At 33.9% G+C, this 21012-nt stretch overlaps 1 protein-coding gene across 1 annotated transcript; it reads right to left on the reverse strand.

The window, feature by feature from the left end:
- Window positions 1-15767: 15767 nt before the first annotated feature.
- LOC145059795 (putative lipase C4A8.10) lies at window positions 15768-17617 on the reverse strand. Its single transcript, XM_079007579.1, is given in 9 exon segments — window positions 15768-15839; window positions 15907-15959; window positions 16041-16096; window positions 16203-16369; window positions 16429-16638; window positions 16753-16823; window positions 17029-17068; window positions 17160-17168; window positions 17276-17617. Coding segments are annotated over 9 exon segments (1020 nt in total).
- Between the last annotated feature and the right edge of the window lie 3395 nt (window positions 17618-21012).

Below are 21012 nucleotides of genomic sequence, written 5' to 3' on the forward strand. Positions count from 1 at the left end.
TTGTTTCCTAAAGATTATTTAAAATCAAAGTCTCCCAAAATCAACAACATAAAAATCAGGAAGTGTATAGTCACGCCTTCGCCTTGCCAAGGTCCTCTGAAGTACGTGAAACCAAAAACTAAAATTATAAGCACGAAGCTTAGTAATTTCACCCAAAATACCACCACATAAACAAATAACGTATATAACAACATGTCGGGTCCGATCATCCTCGGGATGGAATACCCCAGGCAAAATGCCAATATATAATGGGTCTACAACCTATCGAGGTTGGAATGCCTGTACATACTAGGTCCACAATCTATCGAGGTTGGATTACCCTCGGCCCACAACCTATCGAGGTTGGAATGCCCACACATATTGGGTCCAAAAACTATCGAGGTTGGATTACCCCCGACCCACAACCTATCAAGGTTGGAATGCCCACACATACTAGGTCCACAACCTATCGAGGTTGAATTACCCCCGGCCCACAACCTATTGAGGTTGGAATGCCCCAGTCTGTTGACTGGCGCACAACGCGGTAGAGTCTTAACCCACCACAATATGTCAACATATAAAACAAATAAACATATAACCAATCAACAGAAAATAAGGTAGATCTACAAATCACTAAGCATAGTATCATCCTATATACCAGGACACCCATCTAACAGATCACAACAACATACTACCATATCATAGGATATCCAATACAATGGGCCGGCCTTGGTGCCTTCGACCCATACGTACAGTCAGGAAAACTCGCCTCTCGATCTGAACAATAGTAGATGAGGTCCCAACTTCGAATCTCAGCTCTAACCGCGACATATCCAACTATAAGACCACTTCTCAAACACCATCCAAAATACCCCTCAGTCAAACTTGGTCAAAAGTGAACGATCAACGAAATTCAACAGTCATAAGACCCTCACGACGTGACCATTTATGGCTCATGTCGTGAGCCACTCACAGGATAAAATTGTCGCGTCTTATACTCCTCACGACATGACATGCATCTTCCTCATGTTGTGATATTCGTCTGAGTGCCATAATGTTTCAAAAACCTCTTAATCCATTAAGCTATTGATCCACCTATTCCACGAGGCTTCCTAACACCCTAAGGATCATAAAAATCAGTGTTTTAAGATCTTGTATGTCCAATACAAGACATAAGCTCAAAGTGGGTCATTCATGAAGAAAAAAAAGGACCAATACTCACGCATGAACTCAAACATCATTCAAACTTCAAATCCATGACATATCTAGGGACCCTAAGGACCCATAAAGTTGCCAACTTTATGGATTCCCAACACTCCAACACTTAAGATATTGGATAAATATGTGTAAAACCTTAGATCTCGCAAGAAGAGAACATAAAGATTCGGTGTTGATTATTCACATTGGTTCAGAAGTGTAGCTAAAGTTTGCAAATGAAACTTCCAAGCTGCAACTGTGCTTCCATGGTGATCTCCTCCTCTTCAGTCCATCAAAACACCACCAAAAGCTCAAAAAACACAAAGATAGGTTAGGGTTAGGGTTTTATTGAGTTTAGGGAAGAAGGAGGCTGGTTTGGAACCCTAAAATGAGGTTTATGGGGTTTAAATATGATGGAAACCCTAAAAGATTGCGGGCTTGGGCTACAGCGCACCTCACGTCATGAGCTCTTAATGCTCACATCGTGATCTCTGTTTAAATCAAAATCCTTATTGATTATACCTCACGTCGTGACCCTTCAATGGTTACGTCGCGAGCCTTGAGTTTACCCAAAAACCAGACCTTTGACTCCTTGAACCCCAAAATGGATATGATTTGGAAACGGAGTGTTACATTTGGCAAGCCTAAAAACATATTCTTCAATATGTCATTTTATATCTTCCACGTAGCTTATCAACTAGGTTTAATAAACATCATTTTTATCAGCTACCTTATAAGCTAGCAGCTAGTTTATAAGATAACAACTAATTTTTTAGTTACCATCTAACTTTTCAGCTAGTCTATTGAACTTTTATTTACAAATATAAAATAGTTTTATTACTTTCAAAATAATTTATTAAATCAAGAGCTTGGTAACTAATCTGTAAAATTAAAACTAAAACGTTAATTTATAAAAATAAATTTTATAAAAATATTGACAAAATTGAAAAAATGTTCCTTGTGGTTTTTCATTTTAAGTGGTTATGGTCCAAACCTTTGAAAAGTTGTAAATTTGGTTCTTTTCAACAAATTTTGTTGTGGTTTGGTCTCTCTTCTGTTAACTTTAATAGATTGACTTTTAACTATTTTTAAAATGATTATTTTACCCTCATAGACTATTTCTACTACTAAACTACAAGGATCATTTCTATATATCTTCTTTTTGCTTTTATTGAATTATTATATATTAATAAATCTTATTTTTAATATATACTATTTATATATTAATAAATATTATTTATTAAATTATTAATTTCTTTTAATTATTTTTTTAATTTCTTTGTTATCAGATATTTTAATTGGGTTATTATATGTTAATAAACATAATTTTTAATATATAATATTTATATATTAATAAACATTATTTTTAATATATAGTATTTATATATTAATAAATATTATTATAATGGATTATTAACTTATTTTAGCTAATTTTGTTATTCGAGTAATCCTTCTTTATTGGATTATTATATATTAATAAATATTATTTTTAATTTATAATATTTATATTCTAATCAATATTAAATTATCATATTATCAATTTCTTTTGGTTAAATTTTTTTATTTCTTTTCTTGGGTTAATTCTTTTTTATTGTAGTATTGTTTTTAATTTCTTATTTTTTTATATAATAAAAATTATTTATTATATTATTAATTTATTTTTATTGTATAATATTAATTCTTTTTAATTTTATTAGTTCCACCACAAAATTGTTGGATACGTAAAAGCACCACCTTTCATCAACTAAAATTGTCGGGATGACTGCCAAACCCTACTAACTTTTTCCACCCAACATCATCGCAAGTCACCTGCGACAACCTCTTCACGATCCGTTGAAATCCTCCATATCTTACACAATGCGCAACAAACATTAAAAGTGGTGATGGTGATCAGGTGATGGTAGTGATGTTATCGTAGGTGACTACCGTCACCATTGGTTGGAAAATGTTGGTGGATTTCTGTCAAACCTCTGATGAAGATGTTTTGTGGTGATCCTGACAATTTTCGATGATGAGAGGCAACACTTTTATGGTATGCAGTTATAGCGGTTCAAAATCAAATATCGGTCAAGGACAGATATTCCATATATAGGTTATCGCAGTAGGATATAGGTGGGATATCGGTTTTTTAATGTTATGTAGGGCCTTTGTAACCTTGTGTTTTATTGGATGAATACATGGTCATTAAGTAAAACATATAGTAAATTAGAAAATGTTTGAAGCAAATGTTTATCAATCTCATAAAACCCCCACCATATATCTACATTTTAATAACAAATGAAGCGACTTAAATTTTTTTTAGCTATAAACGCTATTTCACTGCTATCCCACTGATATTTGTCAAATATCAGTCAAATATCGGTCACTATCACCACTATTTTGGACCGCTATTTTACCAGCTACCGATAACCGCTCTCCCACCGCTATTGACTGCATAACTTTTACGTATTCAGACGACTTTGTGGTGAAACTAATAAAATTAAAAAGAATTACTAGTATACATTAAAAATAAACTAACACTCCAACAAAATAGTATTTATTATATAAAGAAAATAATAAATTAAAAGTAATAATTGAATAAAAGAGAATTATTCCAAAAAGGAATTAAAAAAACTTAACAAAAGAAGTTAATAATCCAATAAATGTAATATTTATTAGGATATAAATATTATATATATATATATATATATATATATTAAAAATAATATTTTTTTTAATGTATAATTTTCTAATAAAAAAGAATACTCAAATAAAAAAATTAACTAAAATAAATTAATAATCCAAAAAAAATAATATTTATTAATATATAAATATTATACGTTAATATTAATATCTATTCATATATAATAATCCAATTAAAAAGTCCAATAACAAAGAAATTAAAAAAGTTTAATTAAAAGAAATTAATAATCTTATAAAATAATATTTATTAATAAGGTTATTGTCACTGGAGCCCAACAATCTTTAGTATATTGGTTTAAATGACCCCTCATGATTTTTTTTTGCCTTTGAAGGATATGAACTTTTGTTTTTAGGTTTTAAAAGGTCATTATGGAAAATTTGAAGGGGTCACTCAGTGACTCCTCATCCTAATCATCATTTTTCATATGCCACGTTGGTTTCCTTCATCCTAATCATCAGTTTCCTCAAAAGTCAAAGGTCTTTGCCTCACCCATTCCCTCAAATACACCATCACAGCTTCGTCTTTACATCTTTTATTGTTGTTTTTGTTTGTGAAGTTCTATACAGAGAGAGAAAGAGATGGGAAACAACAAGAGAGCAACCACATTCTTCATTCCTCTCACGATTTTTCCCAAATGCTTCAAGTTGGGAGTAATCTAAATCGTTTTCAGAAAACTTCGCATAAACAAATGACACAATCAAAGGATGAAGACCCATTTGGGAATCGATTTCAGAATGTTTGATCTGAATCGGAATCATGTAAATGTAAATTCTATTGGAGTTACCAGATGGAGACCCATCGGGGAATCGATTTGATTGAGTTGAATGTGATTGAGAGTTGTGTTTTGTTAAGAATCTAACGAGTAAACTGGAGATGAAGAACAACACGGTCAAAATCACGACAATGAACAGAACAGAACAATTGTGCTAATTTTCGGAGAAGATGAAGAAGGGCATCATGTTTTATGGAAAGTTATAGTAAATGAAGGTGAAATCGATGAGCTACAATGGCAGACGATGAGTCGTCATCTATACATATAGCCTCGGAGAACCCCATCCCTCCACCGCTACATCCCTCTCCACCCCCTTCACAAAAAATGCATTGTACTCCTCCAAAACCTTATCGAGTTCATCGGAAGAGTTTTCGATGACCGTCAAACTGTAGTTCAACACATTCTCCAATGCGACATCGTTTTCGAATCGGGAAGGTACACGAAGTGTGAAGAAGTATTGAGACCCGTCTAGTTTCACGACGGCTTCGTCCTTGGCTAATGGCCATTCGATTTCGCAAATGACACGAACGAGAGCCGTGATGAAGGTGTCACCTTGTCGGATACGGATTATTTCGAACACTCCGGAAGCAAATTGGATGCTCTATTGTTTGTCGATTGAGTGAATGATTAATCCATGGATTTTGATTAGAAATTCATCTGAAGATTCAAAAGCAATTGCTTGTTGTTCTTGTTCATGGCTTTGATTGTTGTTCGGGAACAGTTTCTCAACGAGATCTTTGGTCTCGAGTGATGGGTACATAGATGGAGCTAAAGGATTTGATGAAGAAAATGAGGAATATGAATCTGGGTTTGATTGATCAACTCGTGGGTGATTTTTAGAGGAGTGTGACACCATGTTTGATTGTAGTTGTTGCATGTTTTCAAGATTTTGGCGATATTATTGACTGACCTGCTTACTGGGCACTTGACAAAGTAGTGTTACCTTCTAATGTGGGTAAAAGTACCAAAATGACCGGTAAAATACAAGTTGATACCCTTTAAAGGCAAAAAAAAATCACGAGAGGCCATTTAAACCATTATACTAAAGATTGTTGGGCTATAGTGACAATAACCCTTATTAATATATAATACTTCAAGAAAGCTAAAAAGAATATATATATATATATATATATATATATATATATATATATATATATATATATATATAGAAATGTTCATTGTAGTTTCGTTGTAGAAATGATATCTGAGGGTAAAATAGTCATTTTAAAAAAAAAGTTAACAGCCAAACTGTTATAGTTAGCGGAAAATGGACCAAAACCACAACAAAACTAGTTGAAAATGACTAAATCTATAAGTTTTCAAATGTTTGGACCTTAACCACATAAAATAAAAAACCATATGAACCGGTTTTACATTTTTGTCAAAAATATATTCTGAATTGTTTATTCGGTTATTTGGTTTATCCAAAATAGAGAAAAATTAACCAAAATCAAACCAAATAAAATCCTCTTTATGCTTATTGGGTTAATCAAATTAAATTCCCCGAAATTGATAAATCCAACTAAATAATTCAAACATCATTAACTTTACTTGATTATTAGGTTTCTATCTATCATTTAATTCAAGTGATCTCCCCAGGGACAACCAAAACATATAAAGTTAAAAATAAAAAAAATAAAAAAAATAAAAAAAAGTTCCCTCGACACGTGAACATCCAATCCTAACATGAAATCCACAACACAGTACATAATCCACAACACAGTACATAATCAACAACTCTATATTCAAAGCAGAAAAATAAAACATTAGTCCTTCTCACTTCTTGAAAAACAATTGTTTAACAATGGTTCTTCAACAACGAGTTTTCAACAATCGTGTTCAACGGTTTTTCAATAGCTCTGTTTAAAAAAGATTACAGAGTTTCATGAATTTTATAGTCGCAATCCGTAATGGTTAAGCACAGGGATGGGTCATTGAAGAGTGTTTCACGGGGTTGAGCAATATATGTGTGACCACAAAATTCAAAGACAATTTAGTTTAACTCGTGGATAAATTTGTCAATTTCAATTGGATGGAGAACAGAGTGAAAAAAACGAGGTTTAGTAAAGAATGAAAAGTCTGAAAGGTTAAAGAGACACGATTACTTATACATTGAATCATTATTTTCCACAAAACAATACAAGGTTTTTCTGGAATGGAATGTTTCTTTCTATTCTCTTTCCATTCAACTATACCAAACACAATTATTTTTCTCTTTATTTTAAATTTTAAATGTTTTTAGTCCTAGTTTTAAGAACAACGACCTCGTCATTTTAAGACTAGTAACGATCTTTATGTACAAATGCACCAAATTCCTCAAAAAGTCAAAAGTGTTTGCAAGAAGTGCTCTCCTACCAACTCGAGTACCAAATTATAAAATATATCCAAAAAAAACTACAAAAACGTATGACTAGACTACACGTTAACATTTTCATGTAATTCATCCCAATCAAAATTTGTGGTCGTTTCATTTTAGTTTTATAAATTCAATGACTTGAAGTATTTAATTCGGATATCCGTTTTTTGTCCACTTAGTCTCAACTTAATAATTTAAGGGTAACTAACACAAAAACATTCTGTATATACCAAAATTCTAATTTGACACTGTATTATTTTTTGTCTCAAATTTGATACTGTATTTTTCAATTTGTTACAATTCTGACCACTTGACCCGTCAACCAAGTTACATGCTGATGTGGCATGATGACGTGTCAGTTTTGATGACGTGATATGCTGACGTGTCAAAATTGAATTTTTTCCAAAAAAAAACATTAAGTTTTCATTTTTTTTTTTGATTTTGACACTAAGTTTAATTTTTTTCTTTCAATTTTCACACTATGTTTTTTTGTTCCAAAACGGACATCATTTTTTTCAATTTTTCTCAATGTTGATAATTTTCTATTTAAAATCGTATAAATATTTTTTAATACATTTAAACCGTATAAATACGTTTTTTTTCAATTAAAAACCATAGTTTTGTACAAATAGAAGGTTTTTTTACATTCAAACCATAATTTTATGGATAAATGTGTATTGGTTATATATAAAAACCGTATTTTATATTAATTACGCAACTTTAAATGAGTTTGAAGGTTTGGAAGCGTGTAGTCGATCAAAACTCAGATGTCAAGTTTGCAACCCGTGAAATTTTTACATCTTATTAGTAGATTATATTTAGTTTGATTCTCATGATATAATTAATGCATATTTATACATTATGCTTTGAATGTAAAAAAAATACAAAAAAACAATAAAAAAAAAATCACCTTGTATTTAAATAAAAATGTGGTTTTTAAACGAAAAAAAACATATTTATACGGTTTAAAATGTAATAATAAATATATTTATATGGTTTCAAATGGAAAATGGTCAAAATTGAACAAAATTTGATAAATGATGTTCAATTTGGAACAAAAAATCGAAGTGTCAAAATTGAAAGAAAAAATTAACCTTAGTGTCAAAATCAAAAAAAGTGAAAACTTAGTGTTTTTTGTGGAAAAAAAATTCAATTTTGACACGTCAGCATATAATGTCAACATGTCACGTCATCATAAAGGCCTTGGGCTTCACATGAATATGGTTTAGACCCTATTGGATTTTGATAATATTGGATATATGATCTAAGCCCTTAGGTTGTGTTTTAGAGCCAAATGGTAAAATAGGAAAAGATATATGTTAGTCTTATTACATGGATTTTGGTTTTTAGTTCGATATGTTTAAGCCAAAATTAACTATATAGAAGTGTGGGGCTCGGCAATACCTTTCCGTGGATATAAAGATCGCCGAAAACGGAGTTGAAACGAAGAAGTTATGGTTGTTTGAAGTTGAAGTAGATTTGGGTTTAAAGTCGTGGCTATGACGTGGGGATCAGAGCCCACTGTGTGGCGATCAATCAGGCCCAAGCCCATGATTTTAGGGTTTTCAACATATTTTAGCTTAATGTTCCGTATTTTTGGACATTTTATCAGTCTCCATCATCTCTAGAACCCCTTAGGGGAAACCCTAGCCTCCACCTTCAAGATTTGAACTTCTCTTCTCTCTTCCCTCCTCTTTCTGGACTATTGTAAAAAAAAAGTCTCAATCTTGCTATCTAGTTCTTTAGATCTTGTCATTTGGGGTTTTGACACTTTAGGTCCATTTTGTGGGTGATCTTGGAGTTGAGGAGGCTCCAACATATTTTGATCAGTATGTTATGTTTCTTAGACCCCATAGACTAGGATAGTTATACTCTTTTGCCTTTCCTTTTAGCCATGCAAGTTATCTTGGTCCATTATGCCATTTTGGTGAATCAAAGTTTAGATCTTGAATGATTGGGGCATTATTATGGATAAAATTGGAAACATTATCCCACTAGTGTAACACCAGTAAAAATAGGTCAAAAACAATCACATGTGATTATGCCAATCATGTAATGTGATTTTGTTAAACTAGTAAAGTGACAAACTTTCTATATAATTCATGATAAAGTATGAACTTTCATACATAATTTATGATACAACTCAAAGTATACATCCACACGATTCCAAAAATATAGAGAACATCTAAATCTGACTCCGCGTGAAGAAGTTATGATAAACCGAACACTATAAATCTCTATAATAAGAGGAATTTAAAATAGAATTAGAATTAGATATTTAAGTCTAAAATAGAGTTGTAGTGCTCGTAAATACCTACGCTTTCATATAAAGAACATCAAAAACGGAGTTCGTATGCAAAACTTATGGCATTCCGAAGATTTAGCTTTTAAAAACCCTAAACTAGCTAATTCACGACGTGAGTTTTATGACACTCACGAAATTCTTTCATAATTCGGAATCTAGAAGCTGCGAGAGGATAAGAATCAATTCACGACGTGAGTTTTATGACACTCACGACGTGAGGAGAAATTCTGTCATAAATCGGAATCTAGAAGCTGCGAGAGGATAAGATCCAAAAATTCACGACGTGAGTTTTATGACACTCACGAACTGAGGTGTCACATGGCCACCTTTCGAAGCTAGGGACGCAAATGGCAAGTCTACGGAGTGAATCATGAGACTCACGACGTGAGTGTCATAAAATCTTACTATAAATTGCCATTTCGACCCCAAGGCTTATTACACCATTTCTTTCATTCTCTCTCGTTTCCGAAGGCTGTTTTCCCTTCCTGAGCTTGACAACGACAAATCTCTGACCGTTTAAATTCTATAAACACGCTACTAAGGTGAGTTTTACGGCCCCACTTTCTATATTTCGAGGGAAAACGCATGCTAGTCATTGTATATATGTTATTATTATGTCTATATGATAATATATAGTTATAATAGTCGGGGTATAGTTGTTCTAAATATAATATTTTGAATATATACAACTATTATCAACTTATCGGTATGTTAATATATTAATGTAGATCTTGAGTTATACTTAAGATTCTATATATATTTTGTGTGCGATATAGTTCCGAAGTTATATTCGGAAGTTTTATATGTTAAGTTATATAGTATGTTGCAATTAATAGTTTTATGTCAAGATAAAACTAGAAACGTTATATGTTGTTATTATTGGTTTTAGGTCAAGATAAAACCTGGTTTTTACTTCAAGATATAACTATTATACTGTCTAAATATTATGAAGTTAGGAGTAATGTTTAAAAGCAAAGTCTAGTAACCTAAGGTTTTAGACATGAAAATGCTTTTGTTGTTAGAGCTATAGGAAGCCGTCAAAGTCTACATGAGCTACCTCATTCATCAACTAAGATTGGGGATCTTAGTGGAAGTCCTCTGACCTGTAACCGTTAATCCCGTGGGAGCGAGGAAGTCGTGTATAATTAGTATATGGGCTGACCACCCCACTTGTGACTGTTAGCTACAGTCAACCAAAAACAAGTGATGAACTACCCTTTTATTTTTTATCATTCCGGCGTCGATGAAATGTGCGGAAACTACCGCAAGGTGTGACCCTTGTACTACCACAAGGTGTAATTCTTGTACTACCGCAAGGTGTGATCCTTGTACTACCGCAAGGTGTAATCCTTGTACTACCGCAAGGTGTAATTCTTGTACTACCGCAAGGTGTGATCCTTGTACTACCGCAAGGTGTAATCCTTGTACTACCGCAATGTGTGATTCTTGTGATAATAATAGGATGTATATGACTATGTCATACAGTCGCAACTACAGACTCATGGTAGCAACTTGTTAGAAACATTATACTTCGTCGCTATACAAGTATTAATGTTAAGTATAAGTTTCCCCTACTTATACCCTAGGTACTACTTCTATATTAAGTAGATAATTATACCTAGCACACATACTCGTATAGAATTGAAATAGATTTATACGTAGTGGTTTTACTCGTATAGAATTGAAATAAGATTTATACATAACAACTCTCGTTTGTATGGAATTACATACACTTATATCCATAGTATATGAGACTTATAGGTAAACTACTTATTTGGTAAGTAAACTTTTATACCTAGGATATATATATAGTAAATGTTGGAGAGTCAAAATTATACTTTCAAAACTATACTTTTGAAACTCGGAATATGTATTATTTTATATGGAGTCAAAACCTGTGAACTCACCAACTTTATGTTGATGTATTTTAAATTGCATGTGTTTTCAGGAAGTTGATAACTATGATACGAGAAATGACGTTACACTGCCCGGTGTTTCCGCCGACGGCCGGGGTGTGACAGATTGGTATCAGAGCTATTAACTATAGTTACACTACTAGAAAACAGCCTTTTACTACCACAAGGTGTAATTCTTGTACTACCGCAAGGTGTGATCCTTGTAGTACCGCAAGGTGTAATTCTTGTACTACCGCAAGGTGTGATCCTTGTACTACCGCAAGGTGTAATCCTTGTACTACCGCAATGTGTGATTCTTGTGATAATAATAGGATGTATATGACTATGTCATACATTCGCAACTACAGACTCATGGTAGCAACTTGTTAGAAACATTATACTTCGTTGCTGTACAAGTATTAATGTTAAGTATAAGTTTCCCCTACTTATACCCTAGGTACTACTTCTATATTAAGTAGATAATTATACCTAGCACACATACTCGTATAGAATTGAAATAGATTTATACGTAGTGGTTTTACTCGTATAGAATTGAAATAAGATTTATACATAACAACTCTCGTTTGTATGGAATTACATACACTTATATCCATAGTATATGAGACTTATAGGTAAACTACTTATTTGGTAAGTAAACTTTTATACCTAGGATATATATATAGTAAATGTTGGAGAGTCAAAATTATACTTTCAAAACTATACTTTTGAAACTCGAAATATGTATTATTTTATATGGAGTCAAAACCTGTGAACTCACCAACTTTATGTTGATGTATTTTAAATTGCATGTGTTTTCAGGAAGTTCATAACTATGATACGAGAAATGACGTTACACTGCCCGGTGTTTCCGCCGACGGCCGGGGTGTGACAGATTGGTATCAGAGCTATTAACTATAGTTACACTACTAGAAAACAGCCTTTTACGACGCTCATTGCGCGTCGTAAAGGGACCAGACGACGCGCAAATGCGCATCAAGGAAGGCCCTATCATAAAGAGAGACGATGCGCATTTACGACGCTCATTTACGACGCACGTTTATGACACGCAATGCGTATCAAGAAAGGCCCTGTCATAAAGGAAGACGACACGCATTTGCGTATCGTAACCTTACGACGCGCGTGTTAATGACACGCAATGCGTATCAAGAAAGCCCCTGTCAAGAAAGGCCATGTCATAAATGCAGATGACACACATTTTTGCGTATCATAATTTTAACTGTTTAAAAAAATTATTTATAGATTTACTAATTTTCAAATTAAATTTCCATTTCATGTCTCATAATAGAAAATAAAATACCATATAGAAAAAATATAATACATTGCACAAAAGTTGATGTCATACAAATAATCATTCCAATAGTAGGCAAATGGATAAATCTCAAAGGGATCAAAAATATGTTTGTCTTCTAATAGAACTTATACACAAGAAAGTAATGAATTTGCTATTGAACTTATACACAAGAAGAAGGTGTTTGAATTCAGAAAATGTCGCAGCAACTGAATTGGCCCCGGAAGCTTGTGATTTGACTGCAACTGAGATAAGGATACCATGTTTATTCTTCTTAAGCTTACTAAACAAACTTGAAAATAAGATAATATAAAACTGAATTATTATTAAGATTAAGCCATAGATGCACTCAAGCTATACAATAAGATAATTGGGTAGATTTTTCGAAGTACAATGTTCTAATAAGAAAATATGAAATTAGGATGTTATAAACTTGTAATAAATAAATAAATCAATGAAAGTGCATTGTTACTTTATGAATCTAACCCTAAAAAAAGCTATAGAACTGAGGAGGCGAATATTACCACAACTTTATTTTGCAGCATGAATGTCCCTGTTATGATGGATACCTGTTGATAACAAGAAACCAAATTATCAAGATAAAAATAATTATAACATTTCTTGCATTTTGCAGAAATATGTGCAAATATTATCTTATATTAAGTAATAAACTAATAGTAGCATGCAATTAATGAAGTAGACAGATTTAGTCCCTAAAAAACTTACAGATAAAACATTCTTTATAATGGATGCACAATTTAAAGTCAACGAGAGAGCAAATCCAGTCAACATGGCTATGAATGGATAACTTGTGAGTAGTGGTATAGACACAACCTACACAAAACATATTCAAGACCTCACTTATCAAACAAACATCCCATTTTTCAAGATTCATATATAAAACTTTTTTTCTCTCATGCAAAATCAATATTTACATAAAAAATGAATAATTAAATTAAACAAATGGTAAAAGAAAAACTAAATTAAAGAAAAATTGCTTACTCCTGCAAACGAGCTACTACTATGGGGCCGAATATCCTCTCCATAATTGGATACATTGTGAACTGGAAGTGTAAATCATATTCATACCTGTTTATAACCAGGAAGCAGCTATGAAACATCATTATGTAGCTCCTCGCTTCTAATTTCCTGCAAGTGTAAATCAAAATAATAAGCTAAATAGTAAATATGCATCAAGCCAAGGGCAAAAGGTGGAATTTTTAATACCTGACTTAGGAGCTTTGGTATGTCTATTGTTGGAAATGTGATCTCATGCATAGGCCTGCACTATCCCAGTTTAAAAGGAACATTTAGTTAGATGATTGTGTACAAAAGTTAATAATTGTCCTGATGTCTAGTGGCTTGGGATTAAAGGACTTACAACAAATCTTGTAAGAGCATACATAAACAAATAAAATCCATAACAATAATGGAATAGATCATTACATTCCATTATCATGTTTGGTTGGCTAGAGGAAATGGAATGAATTTCAGTCAATTCCATACGTATAGTTGCACAATTGCTATAACAGAAAATAAGAGGCTGTATACAAACGCCAGGTGTCTCTGTATGTTGTATTGAACTAATACCCTTTGAATAACATACTTCAGCTTCTGATAAATCTCCACTCTTATAAGCCTCGTTTCCCCTGCACAAATCAATTTATTTTAGAAATCAAAAGCATATTAGGTTTATACAAATGTAAAATATCAAAAAAAAGGGGGGGGGGGCTAAAACAACACCTTTTTCGCCAATTGTCACATGTTTCTTGAGCTGTAGCCTTTGTGTGCTCCATGTTACCAGGTTTATGAGAATGGGACACATTAACACAGCCAGTTCTTAGCTTATACATCTTCCGATGTGGTTGTTGTCTCACTGCCATGTCAGCACTAGCAAAAGATGTAACAGAAGGTGAATACATAGATTTTCATGTAAAAAAAAACTTACAAGAACAACTAGCGGATCACGAGTAAGAGCAAGGCCATTGATCAAGTTAATAGGAAGCATGTTCCCATCTCGATCTATTGTGTTCACTAGAGTCTCATCAACACATTCTAGCTTTGAGTCTTTCATCATTGGTATATGGCTGACACTTCACTTGATAGACCACATCCTAATTATGTATCACAAATAAACATATTTTATGCTAATATTAAGCTAAATTTGTTTCATGTATGCAAAATAGTAGTTTAATTATATACCTCCATCTACAATTTCTCCTTCAGTATTTCTGGAAATATGGAATGCCAGAGAAAATATGGTTCCATTTGAAAAAGATTATGTTATCTCACATCCCTACATCATATCAAAAAGAAACACTTTCACTTTGTGAGAATCCATAATTAGAAGATATTGCCATTTATCTTATGATGATGATTGATGAAAATGAAATCCAAAAGTCAAACAACAAATGGAAAGATATATGATTACCTCAGAATCCACAGACATGTTGTTGATTGCAATATAAGAATCATTATCCAAACATATGCCTCTAGCATTTAAATTAGTTGCATCAACATTCTCCTTGCTATCCTTTGGGTAGGTGGCTGCTGCTAGTTACAAAAGATATAGATACATAAAGCATCCAAATTTATAATCCTCAGTGAACAAAAAGTAATAATAATGTCAAAAAATAAAAAAGGGTAACCAACTAACCTGGTTTTTTTTTTTCTAGCAGAGGATGTAATCATCTGAGAGGCTTTGTTCTCTTGGTTGTTGACATCTTCAAGCACCTTCTTCTGAGTTTTTGAAACTTTTGGACTAGCAAGTGCTTTAGAAGAATTTCTTCCCATTGCTACTTTCTTGGCTTGCATCTCAAACTTGGGAAAGAACCAGATTCAGATGCTTAACAACTTCAATTTTTTGGTAGATATGTTTATAAGTTGTGATCTTCCACAGATTGTCTGACTGACATAAAGTTTCCTAATAGATTGGGAAATTTTATTTTAAGTTTGAACAACAACATGAATAATAATAATAATAAAGAATAGAGATTGAAATGTAAAGAAACATATGGGCGGGGGTATGATGTTTGCCTGGATTGTATTGTGTGCAAGGTATCTTTGGTTACTTCCTTTAAAGCTGACATCAACCCGTTCCCAGCTTATTTGACTCAATCCCTTAATCATCATTTCTGCATTTTTAATTGATGGTATTAGAATTCATATAACTCAGCAGTTGAATAATGAATTAGTTGCTACCTTCCATGCTGGCAGTGGCAGTGACTGTCTTAGTCTCGTGGGTTTTGGGCTGTGGGTCCAGAGAGGTTTCTTATTTTGTGATATTTTCTGCATCTTCCTTGAGAATATGGGGATATCTACCAATTCTCACAAGATTTTTAATCTATAAAAATACCGAGATAAATTAATTACACTATACCCAATAGTATTATTTTATTTTATTTTTTTACCTTAGGCAGCTGAATCTGATGACGGATTGATGATGTGCTCCATCCCACAAGATCTATTTCAAGTGCTTGAGTTAAGGAAAAAAAACATCCAAAACTTAATGGTAGATTTTTTTCAGGAAAAAATATTAGGATACGGTCTGAATGGACATTTGCATAAACAACAAGGCGTTTGAACGACTGCAATGCGGATCTACAAAATCAACCACAAAATTCATGCAAACAGATCTCCAATTTCTCCTTCTTTTCTACTGTGTTTAGCTGGAAAAAGGGGGGGGGGATGTTAATGAAAGACTTACATGAACTTTAGGTGTTCTTAATCATTGGCCATCTAAACCAAGAGAGGGGTCTGTCTCTGTCTATTAGCCTTGTCTTTCAAATACAGATGTCTTCCTGTTCTTCTAACCACCACTGAACTGTGGTACCCTACTTTCTCAAGGCCTCTAACTCCACAGAACATTCGGACCTGAAACCACCAACACTTCCATCAACTATTTCCAAATAATTAACTCACAATTTACAAACCTGTCTGTGTCCTCTTGAGCCAAGGTGTGGAGTTGCAACTGTAATAAAGTTAATAGCCTCAACTCCAACAATTTTTCCAGATCTGTCTTGGTATGTTTGATTCTGTACGTAGAGCTTAGCAATAGCATATCTTGATATCAGGCCACCAAGTGAGTGACCTATAAATGATATCTTTTCAACTTTAGGATTGCGTTCTATCACAGATATCACCTGCAACCAAAACCACCACTTTTACTTCAAACTACAATGTTGTGTCATAGTAGAAATGAATATTTCTAGGTCTTGGATTTAACCCTAAAAATGATTAAGGAGGAGGATACTCACCTCATCTGCTAATCTGCTTCCCATCACATCAATTCCATCAGGTGCTGCTAGTGCAGAGTTACGTCTAGTGCCTGTAGAGCATATCGATACACAAGATATAGTATGGAAAATAAAAATGATAATACCAATAATACAACCAAAGTTCAACAACACTTTTAACCAACACTAATTCTTTTTCTCAGCTTCCAGTAATAACATCAAGTTCATAAACATTTGGTATGCACAACTGAGAAGTATCTTCTGAAAAAAGGAGAGGAGTGCTATAGAAATGATTACAGTGAACAATAAGATCCTTGGGATACTTATTTAACAACTTCTAATAAAATTTTTTGGTAGATATGTTTATAAGTTGTGATCTTCAATTTTTTGCATCTCAAACCCCAAGTCTCTACGAGAGTTCGCTGCACAGCATTCACCTGTTACGAAATCAAATTTTACCAAACCCATATAAGCAATAGATCGAACACCTTATCTGCACGACCCAAACAAACTACTAAAAAAGATGATCGAACTGAACACCTACCTCATGAGTACGAGAACCTAGGAATGCTATTGTTAAGGACTCAGCAAGAGTTGGCGAATCTAAACAAACAAAGACTGCAGCAGCGAGCCCGATCAAACCTTTAGCGATTGAATCAATCAATTTCTTATTGGATTCAACTGATTCGTTCGAATTTGCCTTGGGTAAAGCTTGAGGTGTTGTTGGTACTTTACACTTGCTATGGTAACCATTGAAATTGGAAGAAGATAATCGATACTTATAGGGAAAAGTTGAAGAGGTTGGTATTTGAGGGGTTTTGGTGTAAATTGATGAAATGGGTGAAGAATTACTAAGATCGAGATTAGGTCGACGTACAACATCCATGGTAGATACTCTAACTGGGGGATTTAGGGGGTTTGTAGATCATAATCAAGATGAAGGGATTTATGGGGAATGAATGAGTAATGGTTGGATTTAGGGGGATTTATGGTAATCCGTAAAAATCGGACCCAAAAATCTCTATATCGGGTTTACAAATACACAAACCACGCTTTTTCCTTTTCGTTAGAACCAAGTGAAGGTCAGATGACGGCGACGATAGTGGTAACTGATACACAAGGAAAACCTTTTCAACCACCATGAAACAATTAAGACAAAGTTACAATGTTTTCGTTGCTTCAGCCTTCGGTGTGTGATTCGCGGCGACGACGTGATTAGGGCAAGAGGGAAACAACCATCGAAATAGAGAAACAAAAGGGGAGATTCGATTGTGAAGATGAAGAAAAGAAGGTAGAAAAGAAAGGCGGGTTTTCAAAATTTTAGGGTTTCGTTTCCCCCCGTTATCTTCTCAAGGCGCGTTTCCTTAAAATTATAAAGCGACACCTAGAGAAGATGCGCGCTTAAGATAAAGCACCCTCTGTGTTTTTAATTTTTTTTCTTGAAACACTAATTTAAGGGCACGCAAAAATGCGCGTCCATTATCCTTCAAATTTTGGAAGTCTGACAATATTTTTAAGGACGCCCAAAAATGCGTAACGTGAATCAGCGAGTATCATTGTTTGCGCGTCATTAAAGGCTGTTTTTCTTGTAGTGTTAATTAGTACTTTCTTAGGAAAGAACAACTATAGTTTAGGGCTTACTCTGTTAGGTTTAGGTAATATCCCGTAACCTACAAATAAAAAGTATTAGTAATTATACTACTGAAGGACTAATTACGGGAGCGGTGACAAGGATAGACATGTCGATTTGGGTTGCTGGATTTCAGAATGGCTATATGCTAAAATGATCCTGCCCTTTCGACTATCCTGACTGGCCGATGCCTTATCAGCTAGACTTGAAGTAGCAAACAATAATTAATACTACTCGTGAATACAACAAACACAAAGATATAGAGTTATGTATGAACTCAGTCCCGCAATGAGAACACATGTATAAACCAAAAATATAGAAAACCCAAACCCTCGATAAGAATTCAACACAATGTTTTAGGCCAAACTACTTAGTCGAGTTTTATTGTACATGGGACAAACCACAACTAAACGTAGACTGATCACCTATGTTTAATTATGGTTAGACCGATGCACAACTAAAATTGGATATGGTGTTTGGTAGACTAAAACACATGAAGATTCTAGAAGATTAAAAATAGATCTCAGATCATGATACCATCAACTCGGAGTACAAGAAGACGATGTTTCGAAAACAACATTTAGGACTCGGTATGGTCATTCAGAGTTCTTAGTTATGCCTTTGGATTGACCAACGCTCTAACAATGTTCAAGGACCTCATGAATAGTGTTTGCAAACCGTACTTGGATAAATTCGTGATAGTATTATTGATGATATATTGATATATTCACAAACCAAGGAAGAACACGGTCAACACTTGCAAATAATCTTGGAACTACTAAGAAAAGAAAAGTTGTACGCCAAATTCTCCGAATGTGAATTTTGGATTAGAGAAGTACAAATTTTTAGAACATGTAGTTAGTAACAAAAGGATTCATGTCCAACCCTCCAAGATTGAAGCAATTAAGAATTAGGAAGCATCGAAGACGCCAACAAAAGTGCGTCAATTCCTAGGACTTGCTGGCTATTACCGCAAATTCATAGAGAATTTCTCCAGAATAGCCAAGCCGCTTAGAACACTAACCCAGAAGGATATGAAGTTCAACTGGGAAGATAAACAAGAAGCAACTTTTCAGAAACTGAAGCAAATGTTGTGTAGTTCACCAATCCTATCCCTTCCAAAGGGGACAGAAAATTTTGTCGTATACTGCGATGCATCAAATCAAGGATTGGGATGTGTGTTGATGTAAAGAGGAAAAGTTATTGCCTACGCATCACGACAATTTAAGGTGCATTACACTACCCATGACCTTGAATTGGGAGCTGTAGTTTTTGCACTGGGAAGTTGGAGACACACAATTGGCCAGAGAACATATAGGTGATACCTTATGTGCCGAGCTAGAAATAATCCACGAGACAACTCAAAAGATCATGCAAATTAAGATTAAAGGCAGCACGTGATCGTCAAAAGAGCTATACTGACGTAAGACGTAAGCCTTTAGAATTCCAAGTTGGAGATAAAGTAATATTGAAGGTATCTCCTTGGAAAGGCATGATTTGATTCGGGAAACGAGGCAAGCTAAACCCACGATATATAGAACCTATTGAAATTCTAGCAAGAATTGGTTTTGTCGCATATTAACTTAAGTTACATCAAGTGCTAAGCAATATCCACAGAATTTTCCCCAAACTAATTAACAATTTTCCATCCACAAGATAAATTTCGAGACGAAATTATTCTAACGGGGGGAGAATGTAACACCAGTCAAAATAGGTCAAAAACAATCACATGTGATTATGCCAATCATGTAATGTGATTTTGTTAAACTAGTAAAGTGAAAAACTTTCTATATAATTCATGATAAAGTATGAACTTTCATACATAATATATGATACAACTCAAAGTATACATCCACACGATTCCAAAAATATAGAGAACATCTAAATCTGACTCCGCGTGAAGAAGTTATGATAAACCGAACACTATAAATCTCTATAATAAGAGGAATTTAAAATAGAATTAGAATTAGATATCTAACTCTAAAAGAGAGTTGTAGTTCTCGTAAATACCTACATGTTCATATAAAGAACATCAAAAACGGAGTTCGTATGCAAAAGTTATGGCATTCCGAAGATTTAGCTTTTAAAAACCCTAAACTAGCTAATTCACGACGTGAGTTTTATGACACTCACGAAATTCTTTCATAATTCGGAATCTAGAAGCTGCGAGAGGATAAGAATCAATTCACGACGTGAGTTTTATGACACTCACGACGTGAGGAGAAATTCTGTCATAAATCGGAATCTAGAAGCTGCGAGAGGATAAGATCCAAAAATTCACGACGTGAGTTTTATGACACTCACGACCTGAGGTGTCACATGGCCACCTTTCGAAGCTAGGGACGCAAATGGCAAGTCTACGGAGTGAATCATGAGACTCACGACGTGAGTGTCATAAAATCTTACTATAAATTGCCATTTCGACCGCAAGGCTTAGTACACCATTTCTTTCATTCTCTCTCGTTTCCGAAGGCTGTTTTCCCTTCCCGAGCTTGACTACGACGAACCTCTCACCGTTTATATTCTATAAACACGCTACTAAGGTGAGTTTCACGGCCCCATTTTCTAATATTTCGGTGGCACGCATGCTAGTCATTGTATATATGTTATTATTATGTCTATATGATAATATATAGTTATAATAGCCGGGG

This window comes from Lactuca serriola, chromosome 6 (genome assembly GCF_051521515.1).
Source record: "Lactuca serriola cultivar US96UC23 chromosome 6, Lser_US96UC23_V15, whole genome shotgun sequence".
Taxonomy (NCBI): Eukaryota; Viridiplantae; Streptophyta; class Magnoliopsida; order Asterales; family Asteraceae; genus Lactuca; species Lactuca serriola.